Below are 19050 nucleotides of genomic sequence, written 5' to 3'. Positions count from 1 at the left end.
GCACTGCAGGGGATGCAGGGCTCAATCCAAGGTTAGAGGAAGGAAGAGTATTGACGCCACTGGGAACAGGCACCATTAGGGCCGCCTCAAAAGGGTCATTTAATCTCCCAGGTTGTGTCTGAAATGGCACCCTATTCCCCACACAGTGCACAACAGGGCTCTGGTCAAAAGTAGTGCACTATATAGGGAATGTCTCAGCCCAAGACTCTCCTAATCTTACCCTTGACCTTTAAGATGCCCCCGCCCACAACACCGTTACACATCAGTCTTGACTAGTACCCTTTACTGTCTATTTCCTTGGATAAATAGATATGTAGGTTATTATAGATTGAAGGGATTAACCTCTGTAGCAATGCCATTAACTCCTTTATGGCCCCATATCCATCTGCCTGGATGTGGCTTTTCATTGACATTAATTGTTCCTGTATGTCTTGTTTTTCCCTCAACCGACCGACCACAATTGTGTTACTCCCTGCCTGGTAGCTTTAGCGAACCCTCCTCCTCCTCTTCCTCCTCCTCTTCCTCCTACACCTCTTGATCCACCTTGTTGTTGTTGTTTTTGACCCACATTTACCTCCGTTCCTCCCAGTGATCATGTGACCTAGAGACCCCTCCTCTTCCTCCCTCTATCCTCGCTTCAACTCTACTGCTATTTATGATTACCTCTATATCCTAATTTTTATTAATTAACAATACTCTTAGATTGTGTTGCCCCTTGTCCCTTTGTTAATTAACTAATCCTCATTGATTGATTCATTGATTGGATGATTGACAGATTATGGTGACGTGCGTCTCTGCTGTTGTTTGCAGGAGCTGGTCTGTGAATGTCAGTCGGACTGACGAACACTCAGTCTGACTGACGGACACTCAGTCTAGCTAGAGAGACAGACAGACAGACACACTGACTGTAGTGTCTTCTCCCTCACTCCATCTCTCCCTTCTCCTATATGTAGTCTGTGTGTTAATAGACTTACATATTCCTTTCCTTGTCACCATTCCTTTATTACTATTGACATGTGAATTGACTGAATAGGTGTCGACCATCTTTCTGCCACCTATCAAGCCCTTTTTAATCAGTGATCATGAAGGAAAGGAGACAGGGAAAGGAAGCTACAGTATATAAGACCTGGTACACAGAATAAAGGAGGGGGAGTATCCCTCACACCTACACTCTTAGAAAGAAAGGTGCAATCTAGAACCTATAAGGATTCTTCGGCTGTCCCCATAGGAGAACCCTTTGAAGAACTCTTTATGGTTCCATTTAGAACTCTTTTGGTTCCAGGTAGATCCCTTTTGGGTTCCATCTTGAACCCTTCCCACAGAGGGTTCTACCTGGAACCAAAAAGGGTTATCCTATGGGGAGAGCCGAAGAACCCCTTTGGAACCCTTTTTTGTAAGAGTGTAGAGACACATTTATTTACCATTGATTTAGTGTCTCTGTGGGCGAATGAGGATGGAGGGAGGGAGAGAGAGAGAGAAAGAGAGAGAGGGAGAGAGACAGGGAGAGAGAGAGAGGGAGAGAGGAGCAGTCGCTATAGAGACAGGCAGTAGCTCCTCATTAGGAATGACCCACCACACACAAACGCCTAGTCACGTGACCCACTGCACTCAGACATTCTATTCAGCAGGCAAGGAGAGAGGAGAGTGAAGGAGAGAGGGAGAGGAGAGCGATGGGGAGGGAGAGAAAGTGGGGGAGGAGAGGGAGAGGAGATAGATAGGGAACTGACTGACTGACTGTACATTGAGAAGTCATTACATTGTTAAAGCTAAAGAGCTCTGGCACAGGCAGGTGGCCATGAATAAAAATAAGTCTGGACGGGCCTTTATGGACAGATAGAACACACAGATAGAACACACTGGCAGATGACTGGACAGCCCTCACTGGGGAAGGAAGGGATGGAGAAAGAGAGAGGAGAGGGATGAAGAGAGTCAGAAATTGGCTGGGTGCTGGCTTCACTAGACCGCTACAGTAGCTCAGCAGGGTTGGGGTCAATTCTGTTTCAATTTAGTCAATTCAGGATGTAAACTGAAAATCCAATTTCACTTTTCCTTACAATGAAAAGCAATTAGGAAAATTGGAATTGGAATTGGAATTTCTGTTGACTTCCTGAATTGACTGAATTGAAATGGAATTGACCCAGCCAACAACCCTGGAGCTCTATACCCATTGCCTGCCACCTGAGTCCCTGTCGTCATGGCCTGTCATAGTGTCACTCCAGTGCTGTACCTGTACCTGCAGGCAGTGTCCTGTGTACTGTAGCTCTGAAGCTCTGTCAGTAGGACCACCTGTGCTGCCACTCAGTGTGTCAGCTCACCTCTCACAGAGATAAGACGTTTCAATGGCCACTTTCTCTCTCTACCCAGGCCCTGCTGCCCTGCAATTGGTCTCAGTGAAGGGGTTTGTCTTGAAGTGAACATGACGGTTGATAAAAGTGCCAGACCCTTCCTTCTGTCTGTACAGTGTGTGGTGTGTGGGTATGTGTGTATGAGTGTCTGTGTGTGTAGGTTTGTGTGTGTCGGTGTAGGTGTGTGTGTGTGTATTTGTGAGTTAGTATTCTGTTTTGACCACCATGCCTTGACCCCCTTGCTGTCCAAAAGGAACAGGACACAATCTGGGACTCCCACCTCGCTCTCTCTCTTTCTCTCACTCCTCCACAAAATTAACTCACTCCCTCTCTTATTCTCATTTCACAGGAAATAACCTATTGACTTCTCTGACTCCGTTTCTCTCTCTCTCTCTTCTTGTTTACACACACAAAATACACTCTCACTCTGTCCTTTACTCTTCTCCTTCTTCCTCCTCTCTCTCTCTGGCGCTTGCTATCTCTCAAGCACACCTACAGGCATGCACTCACACACACCAACATGCTCACGGGTGACGACACACACGCACCTGCACCCTACACCCTACACACACACACACACACACTCACAGATGTACTCTTACTTCCAGACGATTAAGTGCCCATGCTGAAGGAGGGGTTTCATGGCGCTCCATTGTGCCCCCTGCTGGTTGTTGGCTGCAGTTACCTGCCAGGAACAGGTGTGGGATTCAATTAGAACAGCAGGCTCTCAGTGGCCAGGCCAGGTCTGTCAAGGGGCTACTTGGTCCTGTTCATTAGGCACCAAACGGAAGAAAACAGACTGAAACAGGGAGGGACTACCTGGACTTGTCCAATGAGAAACGGTCATTTTTGGTTTCACTTTTTAAAACTATGTGTGTCCTAACGACCATGACCCTGGGCTAGGTAGGCTGTACATCACCTCCCCATAACCAGTCTGTGGGATACTCTAGGACTAATCTCTCCAGACAGACTAACGTACATAGATAACCCAAGATCTAGACTCTAGAGTATGTCTGGCGAAACTACTGTAGGAGAGACCTGGTCAGGTCTGGGCTATGCTAGGCTGTGTCTTAGCTCCCCAGAACAACCATATCAACCCATGGCCTCACATTACATCAACAACAAGAAGACAGCCATTTTAGAAACACGTACAGTCTCCATTGAGATATCTCTATATCTCATTACATCTCTATACCCCTTATGATCACAGTAGAATGATATGATTGCTTTATTATAATACAGAATGTAATGACAGATTTTATATGAAGATAACCATTAGAAACATATTCCCCAGCAGTCGCTGGATTAAAATGATTTGCGCACAACGGCACGCAGTATGATCTCAGCAAGCTGTCAATGCTTAGATCTAATTCTATATCGCCAATCAAACGTTCATTATTATTCCGAACAAGGTAGTAAGGTACAGTATCTGTCATTTCAAAGGAGATTCTGTTCCTTTCATCATATTCATGCCACAGCCTCATATTGACGAGAAACAGTCACTGCTGACCTATTGTATTGTGCCGGGAAATGGAACAACAGCAGATAAATTAATTTCGTATTATTTTTCCATGGCAGTATTTTGCTGTAAATCTCACTGATACAGGAAAATTGGCACGTTAGTGTATACAGTAGAAGTTATAGTGCCCGTCCCAAATTACACCCTATTTCCTATATAGTGCACTACTTTAGTGCACATTATAGGGAATAGGGTGCCAATTGTGATGCATACCTGTACATAGCAGATAAAACCATGAAGGTTGGTTATTAATCCTTGATAAGGTAAATTGTATTACAGTACAGTAGGTTTGGTTATACTGGCTAGTGGTGTGGCTCCATTGGACCGTGACTGCTCTGATCGTGCCAGACCAGATTTCCACGGCTCCTAAAAATGTATTTAATCTAATCTAACAATCTCAACTAATCCCAGAAGCTCAATTTGACTCAGGCTAACCTGTTCTAGGCCAGACTAGGATAATACCTAGTCCGATCCCTAATATCCCATCCCTAATACCTCATATCCCATCCCTAATACCTAATTCAAAAAGTGCTGGTCCTAATAATAATAGGCTGTGTGGTAGTGTGTGTTAGCAGGGTGTGGCTGCCTGGGAGGTCAGGCTGTCCATACAGAGAGAGAATAAACAGGAAGAGGGCATGCTGGCTGAAAGAACAGGTCAGAGTTAATGAAGCCTCCCAGGCAGGGTGTGGAGTGGAGCGGCTCCCTCTGTTTTTGTGTGCGTGCGAGTGAACCTCTCTCTCTTTCTTTTCTCTGGTCTGTGTGTGTCAGTGGCAGCTCAGTGTGACCGCCAGGGAGGCCAGTCCAGTGATGAGCCCTGCTGACACCCGGCCCTGCCAGCCCACCCAACACCCAGCTAATTAGAATAAGCAGAGCCAGAGAGCCATGTTAGAGTTACTATCTGCAGACTGTAGAGGGACAGAGAGAATAACAGGAAAAAACACATAGGAGTAGCCCTTACTGTTTGCTGCAATACCCTGTTATACAGTAATGTTGACTATGGTACTGTATAGTGTGAAGCCGATTCAGGGTAATGGTGCTGTCAATTTATTATTGAGATGAATGATTTGACCCATGAATATCTGTTAAACCTCTTGTGATTCACCGTAGATAGAGAACCCAATTGGGCCAGTAACCGAAAGGTTGCTGGATCGAATCCCCGAGCTGACAAGGTAAATATCTGTCGTTCTGCCCGAGCAAGGCAGTTAACCCACTGTTCCCCGGGCACCGAAGACGTGGACTTCGATTAAGGCAGCCCCCCGCACCTCTCTGATTCAGAGGGGTTGGGTTAAATGCGGAAGACACATTTCAGTTGAATGCATTCAGTTGTACAACTGACTAGGTATCCCCTTTCCCTTCCTTTCCCAATATGAATACAAGTCAGCATTGTGGATTAAAGGTAGCCCTTGACAGTACACTGCACTAGCTATTAGTGTTTTATTACCTAGCACTCTGTAATCCAAGGCTGGTCTGTACAGTACTTATGGACTCTTTGCGGATATAGACTCCCACCATACACTTTTTGGTTGTTTTGGTGTAAATGCAGGTCGTCCATTTGTCTGCATGTCCGTCCGTATGTCCTGTGTTGTGTGCGTGACTAGAGACAGGACAGTAGCACGCCTGTGCTGGTCTGTCCTTTATCCTACCTTGAGGCAGGAGGATGTTCTGTCTTTGTTTATGGGTCACCTACATGGAGCTGTTTGTTCTGCCTGCTCTTCATTTCTCTACTCCTCTTTACTTTGATGCTTTTGTTGCAGTGTCCCAATTGTGTTTTTCTATCCTCATCACAGTTTTGTCAATAGTATAGTTTATTCAGCCATTTATCCCTGAGCTAGTTTTGTTGGATGTTTTATAAGATTGCAGGAAATGTTATAAAAATAGAGATAAAGAAAATGGAGGTATACCTGACAAAGTCACTATTGATGAGGACTAGAAATAGATTCAAATTACACATTGACCCTTGAGGGTTCCCCAAAACCAGTGGGCTGTACCAATGTTAATATGTTCAACTCTACGGGGGTGCCACTGCCTACGTTAATAACTCTAATAACTATGGGGCTCCCCAGCACTCTAGAACACCCCTGCTACTGGAACCATTCTTAGATCAACCACTGTAGCTCCTCGGCTGCTTGTTTTAACAATGGAGCATGACAGTCCCTTTGTGAAGCCCCTCTATTCAATGTGTGTTTGTTTCCGCCCAGGCTTGATTTGATTCATGTTTTGACGTAAGATATGAATCCCTGCTGAGTCCCCTCAGACACAACAACAGTATCATCACTGAGGCACAGCACACAGCCACACACTTCTCAGAGACTAACACTTCCCACTGGGCACAGACGTCAATTCAACATCTATTCTGCGTTGGTTCAATGTAATTTCATTGAAATTACCTGGAAACAACGTAGATTCAACCAGTGTAGGAAGAGAGGCATAGAGACACATAACAAATTGCTACTAATATTGTGAGCAGCACACATTTCCTCAAACCATAAAAAAGAGAGGCACATAAAGGAAAAAAACACATTTTCCCTAAACGTTCCATTCTCAGAAATGCTACCATCTCCTACGGTATGCAGCATTTCCAAGGATGGAGCATCCTAGGCTTAGTTCCATCCTAGTAAATCTGACAGCAATGTTTGTGTATGTGCATATGTGTGTGTGTGTTGACTATGTCTAAACGCCCCTGCAGTGACCAATTAGACCACGGGTCCGTTCAGTCGTAACGTGACCAGTGTGAGTCTGCTCTGTGAGGCTGTTTCCTGTCCTCTGTTCTCAACACACTGACTGGCTGGGCTGCTGGGGCCAGGACACATCAATAACTTAGACAGGGAGTCCTCTGTTCGGCTCTTTCATTCTGTAGTGTCCCTGTACTGTCCCTGTAGTGTCCCTGTACTGTCCCTGTAGTATCCCTGTAGTGTCCCTGTAGTGTCCCCATCGCTCTGACGTGCCCACGGAGTCTCCTGTGATGTCACCGTGTGACCGTGCTAATGATGCCAGCAGCTTTTTTCCATAGATCCCCCTCCCCACCACCCTCCTCCGCCCAGTTCCCCTCCCGGCCCACCTGACAGTCCTCTGGTCCCAGGGCAGACACTATCTGGCTGAGAGAGAAAGTGCGTCAGCCAGCCAATTTACAGCAGTCCCCAGTGGGTGACCTCCAGGAGAGAGCTATGAGACACAGGAAGGGGAGGAAGGAGGGGAGGAGGCAGAATGTGTGTGTGTGTGTGTGTCAAGGGAGGGGGGAGTGTGTGTGTGTGTGCGTGTGTGTGTGTGTGTGTGTGTGTGTGTGTGTGTGTGTGTGTGTGTGTGTGTGTGTGTGTGTGTGTGTGTGTGTGTGTGTGTGTGTGTGTGTGTGTGTGTGTGTGTGTGTGTGTGTGTGTGTGTGTGTGTGTGTGTGTGTGTGTGTGTGTGTGTGTGTGTGTGTGAAGAATGGATTGCAACAACAGAAGAAGGGGACCCTGGCCAGACTCTTATTTTCTACCCCAGACTGTTTCATGGCATTACTCTTGACTGAGATCCAACCACCTGTACTTATACAACACTCTAAAACTCATACTGTTATTTCTTACCACAGAGCAGGAATACTGAGCTTCTTGCAATGTAAATGCAAGAAGTAGGCCAAGATTAATCAGGTAGAATACCCTATCTGGGCAGCAGCAGCTAGGAATTTACCTAGCTACCGGCAGCTCTTAGGCCTCAATGCTGATATTTAACAAATGAGCTTTTTGTATTCCTTCATTTTTGATCTGATAATGAATCTCACCTCATTCCTCTCGCTCTCTCTCTCTCTCTCTCTCTCTCTCTCTCTCTCTCTCTCTCTCTCTCTCTCTCTCTCTCTCTCTCTCCCCCCCATTATTCTTTTGTTTTCTTTGTCTCCCTCTCCTCAAATCTCAAACTTTTTATCTTGAACATCTCTCCCCGTCTCTTTCCCCACAATACTCTCATTCCATCTTCTACCCCTTTCTTTGTCCCCACTCCTCTTCCTCATCTCTCTCTTTCCTTTTCCCCCTCATCATCTCCTTGATATACTCCTGTATCTTACATTGCTCCTTTTATATCCCTACCCCTCTCTCCATCTCTCACTCTCTCTCTCTCTCTCTCTCTCTCTCTCTCTCTCTCTCTCTCTCTCTCTCTCTCCGTCTCTCTCTCTCTCTCTCTCTCTCTCCGTCGCTCTCTCTCTCTCTCTCTCTCTCTCTCTCTCTCTCTCTCTCTCTCTCTCTCTCTCTCTCTCTCTCTCCCTCTCTCTCTCTTTCCACTCTCCTCCAGTCTTTGTGTGTCCGGGCACACTGCTGCGGGTGCAGGCGGCCAGCTCGCTGCAGGAGGCAGAGCATCAGTCGGGGGCGTGGTGTAAGGACCCCCTGCAGTCAGGTGACCGGCTCTATGTCATGCCTTGGACTCCCTACCGCACCGACATGCTGTATGAGTACGCCTCATGGGACGACTTCAGACAGAACCGCGCCACCACCACCTACAAGTGAGCACCGCGACCCCCCCCGCCGCCAGTTCACATCAAATAATCCCTCTGCCTCTGCATTGATTTATTTGAATACTGCTGTAGATGGATGGTGAATGGCAGTGTGGGTTCCATGGGGTCCTGTGGTGATCTGTGGACCACTGGAGGGGCACCTCAGGGGTCGGTGTGAAGTCCAATTAATTTAGTGAAATAAATGTTTTTTCTTGTGCTCCATGAGAAGTATGAGAACCACTGGTATAATGCATGTGGTCATACTGTTGGTCTCTTTGGACATGTGCTTATGGGTTGAGCCGGTCACAGCCCAAAAGCTCATTGGTTATTGCTTCTCTTGTTATATTCTGTCCACCCACTTCTTCCCCTCCTATAGGTTGCCGAACCGTGTTGACGGCACAGGCTTCGTGGTGTACGATGGCGCCGTGTTCTACAATAAGGAGCGCACACGCAACATGGTCAAGTACGACCTGCGCACACGCATCAAAAGCGGCGAGGCCATTATCGCCAACGCCAACTACCACGACACATCGCCCTACCGCTGGGGTGGGAAGAGCGATATCGACCTGGCGGTGGACGAGAACGGGCTGTGGGTCATCTATGCCACCGAGTCCAACAACGGACGACTGGTGGTCAGCCAGGTGGGTGGAGGAGAGGAGAGGAGGATGATGGGAATAGAAGAGGGAGGAGAGTAAGAGGGTGATGGAGTTGGAGTGGACATTTCTAAGCTCAACTAAAGTCGGCCTAATTGATTTGTTTGTATATTTGAGGAGAGAAAAGGTCATAAATACACTTTTTTGAGTTTATCACCATAACACCAGGATTGAAAGTTTAAGAATGGGTGATATTCTACAGTTTCTTCTATAGTTTGAGATATATTTATGGTTACCTTCGTCCCCTCCCCCCTCCTCCTCCTCCTCCCAGGTGAACCCGTACACCCTGCGCTTTGAGGGCACCTGGGAGACCAGCTTCGACAAGCGTCTGGCGTCCAATGCCTTCATGGCGTGCGGCGTGCTCTACGCCGTGCGGAGCGTCTACCAGGACGACGACAGTGAGGCCGGCGGGGACCTGATCCTTTACGCCTACAACACTAACCGTGCCCGGGAGGAGCCCGTCCACATCCCCTTCCCTAACCCCTACCAGTACGTCTCCTCCGTGGACTATAACCCCAGAGACAACCAGCTCTACATCTGGAACAACTATAATGTTCTGAGATACCCGCTGGAGTTCGGACCACCGGACCCCACCACTGGTGAGTCAACGCATAGAGTCTTGAGATGTGTGTGTACAGTGTACCTTTATTTCTGGTATAACTTGTCCATTGATGTCAGTTGTAGTGGGATATTTGCACAAATGCAAATCACCACCTGTTCGCCCACTTGTACTTGACTTGCATTTTCAGATTAATTATCCATTGTGTTTTGGGTGAATATTTGAGCGATGCAGGCCTATCTGGAGTTACTATTTGGCCCTGAGAGAGAGAGAGAGAGAGAGAGAGAGAGAGAGAGAGACAGAGACAGAGACAGAGGCAGACAGACAGTCTTGTCCCAGTGTGGTTAGAGGAGAGTGGGTGTTTTATCAGTTGAGATTTTGTAGTTGGGATGTGTTACTTTTATGGATGCATTAGAGTTGGTTGTTAAAGTCGGTAACTGTCTCTCTCTCTCTCCCTCTCTCTCTCTCTCTCTCTCTCTCTGTCTCTCTGTCTCTCTGTCTCTCTCTCTCTCTCTCTCTCTCTCTCTCTCTCTCTCTCTGTCTCTTTTTTTATGTGCCTTTCTCTCTTTTCTTCACTTTCTCTATTCCCCTCTCCCAACTTTCATTCTATCTGTTTTATTTTATTTCCCTTTTTTTGTCTCTCACTCTTTCGCTATTTAAATCTTTGACTTTATTTTGTCATTCTCAATTATTTTATTTATAAATGTGCTTTATTGTGTGTTGTTAAACTAAACTAAATCAATCCCCCCCCCCCCACGTATCTCTCTCTTTCAGGCCCTCTGACGACCACTCAGGTAACCAGCACCACTCCAGCCCGACCCTTCACCTCCAGTTCTAGTCCTGCTACCACCCGCCCCCTGGCCCCCACCTCTCACCCCATTGGCGCTATCAACAAGGGCCCTGACCTGCGGCCAATCACAGCTACCGTACCAGTCACCAGGCGGCCACCCCGCCCGCCCGTCCATGGCCCTGAGCCCCAGGTGTGTGAGGCAAGAGTGGCCAGAGGGGTGCAGTGGCCCTCCACCCAGAGAGGAGAGACCGTGGACCGCCCCTGTCCTAAAGGATCACTAGGTGAGGACTGACCTGCTCAGCGGGACTTTTACTGTGTGTTTCCTATGTATCAGTGTGTGGTTATTTGAGTTGGTGTGTGTGGTTGTGCATGCGTGTGTGTGTGTGTGGTTTTTGTTAGTTTTTTGTACGCGCTCACGTACACATGTGAATACACATACATATGTGTGTGTTTTTTTGTTTGTTTGTGTGTATTTCTGCGTGTGTGAGTGCACGTGTGTGTGTTTTCCAGTGTCTCTCTGTTTCAGTGTGTGTGTATGTGTGTTTGTGCTGCAGCTCTTGTTTTTCCCCTGGCTGGCTGTGTTGTCTCCCCCTCTCCTTTCCTGTCCCAGTGTTGGTCTCAGCAGCAGGGTCCCAGAGGACTCCCTCTACATGAAAGCCCGTCCTTCTCTCTTCGCCTCTCCAAATGAAAGAGTCGTTTCACAGCGAAACAGGGATAGCCAAGTGAAAGTGTGGAATAATGAAATGAAAGACTGAACAAAACAGGATACACCTCCCTTCATGCTAGCTTCTATAACTCCAAACATGCAAGCATAAAATATCCCTCTCTAGTTCTTGAAAAGAATACAATATCTTTTACCACCACCCCCCTCCATTTCTTTTTGCTTTTCTGTGTTCTCTCTCTCTCTCTCTCTCTCTCTCTCTTTCTCTCTCTTCTCTCTCTCTCTCTCTCTCTCTCTCTCTCTCTCTCTCTCTCTCTCTCTCTCTCTCTCTCTCTCTCTCTCTCTCTCTCTCTCTCTCTCTCTCTCTCTCTCTCTCTCTCTCTCTCTCTCTCTCTCTCTCTCTCTCTCTCTCTCTCTCTCTCTCTCTCCCCCTCTCTCTCTTGCTCTCTCTCATCTCTGACAACAACAGTAACGCTAAATTAGCAGCTGGCTTAATTGCCATGTCTTGGCAGAGCTTTCAAACCCAATCTGCGCTAGATGGAGGAGAGGAGGGAGCGGAGGGAGAGAGGGAGGTGTTGTCTCTCTGTCTTCTCCCTTCTTCTGTCTCCCTCTCTCCCTCTTTTCTCTCTCCCTCCCTCTCTCTTCTCCCCTCTCTTCTGTTGTTCCCTGTTTGGAGCTGTTTGTGTAACGGCAGTGGAAAGACCCTTCCCTGGTTGATCCCAGTGTGTTGTCCTCTCTCTGAACTCGCCTAACTAAACAGAAAACTTAGCTGAAAACGAGGGGTGGTGGGAGGTCCCTCCCTCGAGGTGTTATTCTCGCAGATGAGAGACGATGCCTGATGGCGCCGTCTTTGGTGTGTGTGTGAGTGGAGGGGTGTGTGTGTGTGGGGGGGCTGTATGTTTGTGTGTGTGTGTGTGTGTAGCGCACGTTTGTGTGAATTTGTGTTCCTTTAAAGCCATGTACTTATAGCCAACTCATTTGAAAGCCTACCCCTTCCTCCCTTCTCCTTCTTTCTCTTTCTGTCCTACACATTATTTCATCTTTCCACTTCTGCCCCATTTTCTCTCACACATTTCCTCCTCCCTCCTCCCTCTCTTTTCTCTCCTCCGCCGAACCACTCAAAGTATTGCATATTTAAAGTTAATTTCATTTTCTCTTTTTTATCTATCGTACTCTTTGCACTTTTCTTTTTGTCTTTAAAATCTATTTCTCTGTAATTGCCCAATACCTAATGGTTATTATCTCTCCATCCCTCTCTTCCTCCCTGGCCCTCCCAGGCATCGCCTCGTTCCAGTGCTTGGCGGCTCCGGTCATGTGGAACCCTCGGGGCCCTGACCTCAGTAACTGCACCTCTCCCTGGGTCAACCAGGTAGCCCAGAAGGTAAGACCTCCACCTCTACTAGTCCCTCTGTTGGGGGCCTCTGGCCCTGCCTCTGGCCCTGGGTGTCTGTGTCCATATGCACATTGCCATTAGCATGTCTCCAAGGCTCTCCTGATTAAAACCCATCACCACCATATCACTAAGGTTTTCACTCATTAGAATGACTCATTTCAACTACATCCATATTCAAATGCATCCACTCTTCATCCTCCATTTTCTATAGTTAGTCATTCACCCTATGGAAGGCCAGTATGGTCAAAATAATGAAAATACGTCTATTTTTATTGAGTATATTTAAAGTATATTTAAAGATAATGGAATTACAATAATTTTTATTGAGTCTACTCCGCACCCTCAACTTACCACTGTCAACCAGCAACCCCCAACACACACTCCTCAGTGTAGTACCTAGTAGTGGAAATGTGTGTGTCTCTCTGTGTGTAGATAAAGAGTGGTGAGAATGCCGCCAACATAGCTGGGGAGTTGGTGAACCACACACGGGGGCGGATCCACGCTGGTGATGTCAGCTCGTCAGTGCGTCTGCTGGAACAGCTGCTGGACATACTGGATGCCCAGCTTCAGGCCCTGCGGCCCGGCAACAAGGAGTCAGCCGCACGCAACTACAACAAGGTAGAAGACACACACATGTGCAGACACACACCACAAACATACAGATATACACGCACACACACACACACACACATACACACACACACATTCACACTTAAACACACAGACATATTCACACACACTCACAGACAAACTGAACTGGGTGTTTAAAAATGCACGCTAACAGACCCATAGTGTATAGAATCCCTCTAGACTTGCAGTTTGTCATTGACATTGTCTTGGTATTACAGTACAGTATAGAAGTGTACAGTAATTCTATTGTCCTCCCTCCTCTCAGCTCCAGAAGAGAGAGCGGACCTGTCGGGCTTACATCCAGGTAACTTTCCCCTTTAATCCCAACACTTTAAATGGGGACAATATCTTCTAGCCTACCAGTGTACTGACTACTGAGAATCATGTGGGAAAGATAACCACTAGCCTATAGTATATGTGTGTACTGTATAGGATTTCTTTAGGCTGAGATATATCATGTCATGTGTTTATAATCATTCTAGTTGCTGGTGGAGCGCAGTGCAGTGGTGTGTGTGTGTGTGTGTGTGTGTGTGTCTGTGTGTGTGTGTGTGTGTGTGTGTGTGTGTGTGTGTGTGTGTGTGTGTGTGTGTGTGTGTGTGTGTGTGTGTGTGTGTGTGTGTGTGAGTGAGTGTGTGCATGCACTGTATGGCTGATATCTCTCTGTGGATGCTTCATTTAAATGTTGTTGTAATATTTCCTCAGGCTGCTAGTTGCTTTGTAGTGTTCCTCATGTTCATAGTATATCTCTGAAATGTGGGTCGGAGTAATAGAAGAGAAGTAATGTTTTTGTGACATATTTCGGCTAGGTTTCACTGTAATGTTACTATGGTGATATATACGTTGCTGTATGAGCCTTGGCTGTGTATGGTTCAGTATAGTGTGATATATCTGGCTATGTGTAAGCGGTAATTTGATAGTATGAAATGATCCTGTGTGTGATATCATAGTATGTATGATGTATTTCTACATATGAATGATTTATTTTATTCTGCAGCATATGTGTTCCTTGACCTGTCTGTTGTGCATTGGAATAAAATACATACAGTGGTCGATCAATGCAAAGTATGCTGTGTTGTAGTGTGTAACTAGACCGCCCTTTTTTAGCATTGGTTGTACTGTAGCTTATGAAGCAACATAGGTGTAATACACTATATGGTAAATATATATAGAATGCTTTTAATAGGTTTAGTGTTATTGAAAATGTATGGTGATTGTGTAAAGAGCAGAGAAGTGTAACTGTAATTCTCTCCCTTCCACTGTAAAATTGAAAATAATCATTTGACCCTGTACGTGTCATATAGGCCTGTATAGTGCAAGAGAATCACACGATGAATCAAACATGTAGGCTTGTATAGTACAAGAGAATCACACAATGAATCAAACATACAGGCCTGTATAGTGCAAGAGAATCACACGATGAATCAAACATGTAGGCTTGTATAGTACAAGAGAATCACACAATGAATCAAACATACAGGCCTCTGTTATAAATTGGATAACAGGTCAACCGTCTACTATAAGAGTAGAGCAGCAGTTAATGTATTGTACAGCAGTAGCATGTGTAATGTAATGCAGTGTAATACAGAAGTGTTAACCTTAGCGCCCCCTCTGTGTTGCCAGGCGGTAGTGCAGACAGTGGACAACCTGCTGCGTACAGAGGCTCTGGAGTCATGGCAGGACATGAACACTACGGAGCAGGCCCACACCGCCACCATGCTATTGGACGTCCTGGAGAAAGGAGCCTTCCTATTGGCCAACAACATGTACGGCAACCTCTTCACTGACCGGGCACCCAATATTGGTAAGAAACCGGGGGAAATGGAAGCAGTGGGGTGCATGCATGTGTGTGATTAGTAATTGTAATTACTAGCAATAGTAATTACAGTAGATGTGTGGATAGGTGTAGAGCGGGGCATGCTCAATATCCTGGCAAAGCAGAATAACTCTAACCCTTTGTTCCCACGTGCCTGTGTGTGTATCTTAGATCTGGAGGTGCACGTGTTGAACACAGAAATGGACCTGCAGGACTTGTCCTTTCCTCAGAACTACGTGAGCGACAGCACCATCCAGCTCTCTGCCTCCACCATCAAACAGTACAGCCGCAATGGTCAGTAACCTTATCACGGTCATCACATCACAGTCAAATCCTACAGCGCTCCGGTCACTTCATGACCTGAAATATGGGCTCGGGGATCTCCCGGTCAATGCGAGTCTAAAGTAATCTGCATGCGGTTGACCAAGTTATTGGTTCATAATAACAGGCCAATCAGATTAATAAAAGCGCTGAGACCATTTCTTCCTTGATGGTTTCCTAACAGCGCTCCTAATAGAATAGCTGGAGAGGCGTGTAAATGACTATCACCCACAGCCTGACAGAGCAATCTCAGCTCTCTCTCTCTCCCTCGCTCTGTCTCTCCACCATCTTATCCCCCTCTCTCATCTCTTCTTCCGCTTCAAGCCCCCCCCCTCCCTCCCTCCATTCCTCCTCTCCCTCCCTCCAGTCCCCCACCCATCCCTCCCTCTCCCCCTTTTCTGTTTTCTGTCAGCGCTCGGCTCTGCAGTGGGAACGAGATTAGAATGATTGAAACAAACGCACATGAAAAATTCATATGGAATAATAGGAGATCTGTGAATGCTTGAGGGATGAATGTTCCATTGCCCTCCACATTAAATCTCCCCTCTTTCCCACCAGTCAAAATGAAACGGTTCTTACCATCATTCTAACCTTCACTAACTCTCTCTCTCTCTGTCTCTCTCCCTTTCCTCCTTCCCCCCTTATTATTCCCCTGTCCTCTCTCGCTATTTCTGTCTTCTCTTTTTTCAATTTCTCCTTTCCCTCTCCTTTACCTCTTTCTCTTTTCTCTCTGTCTTTCTCTCCTTCCCCCTTCCCTCTCGTTTCTCCTTATTGTGCTCCCCTCACACACTATTTATGTTTCTTTTTTCTCTTTTTCATTTCCATCTCTCATTTCCTCTCTCTATCTCTCTCTCTCCTTCTATCCCCCTATCCCCCTCTCCCTGTCTCTCTCCCTGTCTCTCTCTCTCTCTCTCTCTCTCTCTCTCTCTCTCTCTCTCTTCTCTCTCTCTCTCTCGCTCTCTCTCTCTCTCTGTCTCTCTCTCGCTCTCTCTCTCGCTCTCTCTCTCTCTCTCTCTCTCTCTCTCTCTCTCTCTCTCTCTCTCTCTCTCTCTCTCTCTCTCTCTCTCTCTCTCTCTCTCTGTCTCTCCCCCCTCTCTCTCTCTCTCTCTCTCTCTCTCTCTCTCTCTCTCTCTCTCTCTCTCTCTCTCTCTCTCTCCCCCTCTCCCTCTCTCTCTCTCTCTCTCTCTCTCTCTCTCTCTCTCTCTCTCTCTCTCTCTCTCTCTCTCTCTCTCTCTCTCTCTCTCTCTCTCCCCCTCCAGGCCAAGTCAAGGTAGTGTTTGTTCTCTATAAGAACCTGGGCTCCTTCCTGTCTACGGAGAACGCCACGGTGAAGATGGAGCTGGAGGCGGCACCGGGGGAGCGAGGCTTGGCGGTCAACTCCCACATCATCGCCGCCTCCATCAATAAAGAGTCCAGCAGAGTGTTCCTCACTGAGCCGGTGGTGTTCACACTCAAACACTTACAGGTAAACACTTACAGATACATGTAATACGCTTACACACTTACAGATACATGTAATAAACTTACATACTTACAGATACATGGAATTCGCTTAGATACTTACAGATACATGGAATATGCTTACATACTTACAGATACATGGAATATGCTTACATACTTACAGATACATGGAATACACTTACGTATTTACAGAACAGCTCATAATAATGTCCGGAACGTAGCAGATGGAATTGCATCAAACACATGAAAACCATGTGTTTGATGTATTTGATACTATTACATTAATTCCACTCCAGCTATTACAATGAGCCAGTCCTCCCCAATTAAGGTGCCACCAACCTCCTGTGACTCACACACATACAGTCCCATACACACAATACACTCCCATACACACAATACACTCCCATACACACAATGCACTCCCATACATACAATACACTCCCATATACACAATGCACTCCCATACACACAATACACTCCCATACACACAATACACTCCCATACACACAATACACTCCCATACTCACAATACACTCCCATATACATAATGCACTCCCATACACACAATACACTCCCATAGACAATACACTCCCAAATACACACTACACTCACATACACACAATACACTCCCATACACACAATACACTCCAATATACACAATACACTCACATACAAATTACACTCACATACACTTGCATAAACATAAATGTACATTGACATAATGTACACATACAGGAGGTTAAACACTACACCACACACTGTACTGTAGTAGACAAACAAGGCCATTCACATACTGTATACACTGAGAACATCCAACACTACGTCCCCTACACTGTACACACTGTGCTGTAACTGTACACATGCATTACAATATATTTCACCTCTCACCTTTTCTCTCCCACATATTTGCCAACTGTCTATATATGCTGTATTTTCTTTCCCTGCCATCTGCTTGTACTGTATATGAAGATGTTTAAATGGATAGCAGCACTTTATGTTTCTTATTTATGTGTGTGTGTTATTATAAAGCCTGCGACAGAACCATTTACCTTGGGTCTCAAGAAAGTTAATTCAATTTCATTTTAAATTATCTCCACCCTCTCTCTATCCCCCCTCTCTATCTCTATCTCTCTCTCGCTCTCTCTCTATCTCTATCTCTATCTCTCTCTCTCTATCTCTATCTCGCTCTCTATCTCTCTCTCTCTATCTCTATCTCTCTCTCTCTATCTCTATCTCTCTCTCCCTCCAGTTGGAGAACCACTACAGTCCTAACTGTTCGTTCTGGAACTACTCGGAGCGGTCGATGACAGGCCAGTGGTCGTCTCAGGGCTGTAGACTGCTGGACACCAACAGCACACACACCACCTGCTCCTGTTCCCACCTCACCAACTTTGCTGTGCTCATGGCCCACCACCAGCCTGATGTAGGTCCAGTGGATATTACACACGTCCAAAAATGGATGTAGCAACTGCCCCTTTAAACTAAATAAAAACGATTAAAGTGGATGTGAAAACTAACTGAAACTAAACTGAATTTGAAAACAAATTCTTAAAACTAATAGATATAAAAATGTATATAAAAACACAAAACTATAATAACCTTGGCACACACACACACACGTACACACAAACACACACACACACACACTTACTCAAACTACTCTCCTTCAATCTCTCTCTCTCTCTTTATTTCTCCCTCCCACTCACTCTCACTTACAAATTCATGTCCTGCAACTCCGACTGACATTTACTTGAATTTGAATGTCATGTATTTTTTCAGGATGTCTCGTCTCCTTGTCTCTACATTTTAGCTGAATGTGAAAACATTTACAAATATAAAACTCTCTCTCTCACTCTCACCCTGTCCCTCCTTGTCTTTCTCCTTGTCTCCCATCGTTCCTACCTCCCATCCCTTTCCTCCCTATATCTCTCTCCCCCACCCAACCCTTCTTCCTCCCTCTCCACCCCCACCATTCCTCTCTCCACAGTACCCGGGGAGGATGCATGAGTTGATCCTGTTTGTGATCACCTGGGTGGGCATAGTGATCAGCCTGGTGTGCCTGGCTATCTGCATTTCTACCTTCTGCTTCCTGCGGGGCCTGCAGACCGACCGCAACACCATCCACAAGAACCTCTGCATCAACCTCTTCATCGCAGAGCTCCTCTTCCTTATCGGCATCGACAAGACCCAGTACCACGTGAGTAGGGGAGAGGAGAGGGACAGAGGGACATGTATCCTGGTCCCAGATCTGTTTTTGCTGTCTTGTTAAGTCATAAAGACATTGTCACATGGCATGTGAAAGAACTGATCTGGGGCCAAGCTAGGGGGAAAGTGCCTCGTACATGGAACACCTAATACAGGACAGAGAGACATGTGCCTCGTACATGGAACACCATTAGACAGACTAGAGGGGAAGTACTTTTCATTATGGACCATGAAAATGTAA

The 19050-nt window shown here is 46.3% G+C and overlaps 1 protein-coding gene across 2 annotated transcripts in view; it reads left to right on the top strand.

Annotated features, from left to right (window-relative positions):
* Positions 1–19050, top strand: part of LOC121568851 (adhesion G protein-coupled receptor L1) — a 165138-nt gene that overhangs the window by 130192 nt on the left and 15896 nt on the right. For both annotated transcript variants that reach the window (XM_041879305.1, XM_041879304.1), the window contains 12 exons: positions 8125–8332; positions 8700–8964; positions 9248–9575; positions 10310–10606; positions 12264–12367; positions 12812–12997; positions 13275–13313; positions 14630–14810; positions 14994–15116; positions 16403–16608; positions 17854–18027; positions 18592–18801. In XM_041879305.1, the coding sequence (XP_041735239.1) occupies positions 8125–8332; positions 8700–8964; positions 9248–9575; positions 10310–10606; positions 12264–12367; positions 12812–12997; positions 13275–13313; positions 14630–14810; positions 14994–15116; positions 16403–16608; positions 17854–18027; positions 18592–18801 (2321 nt within the window). The remainder of the gene's footprint in view (positions 1–8124; positions 8333–8699; positions 8965–9247; positions 9576–10309; positions 10607–12263; positions 12368–12811; positions 12998–13274; positions 13314–14629; positions 14811–14993; positions 15117–16402; positions 16609–17853; positions 18028–18591; positions 18802–19050) is intronic.

Source organism: Coregonus clupeaformis, chromosome 7 (assembly GCF_020615455.1).
Source record: "Coregonus clupeaformis isolate EN_2021a chromosome 7, ASM2061545v1, whole genome shotgun sequence".
In the NCBI taxonomy this organism is placed as follows: Eukaryota; Metazoa; Chordata; class Actinopteri; order Salmoniformes; family Salmonidae; genus Coregonus; species Coregonus clupeaformis.
Note: the sequence above shows the minus strand (reverse complement) of the source record. Positions and strands in the feature narration are given on the sequence as shown.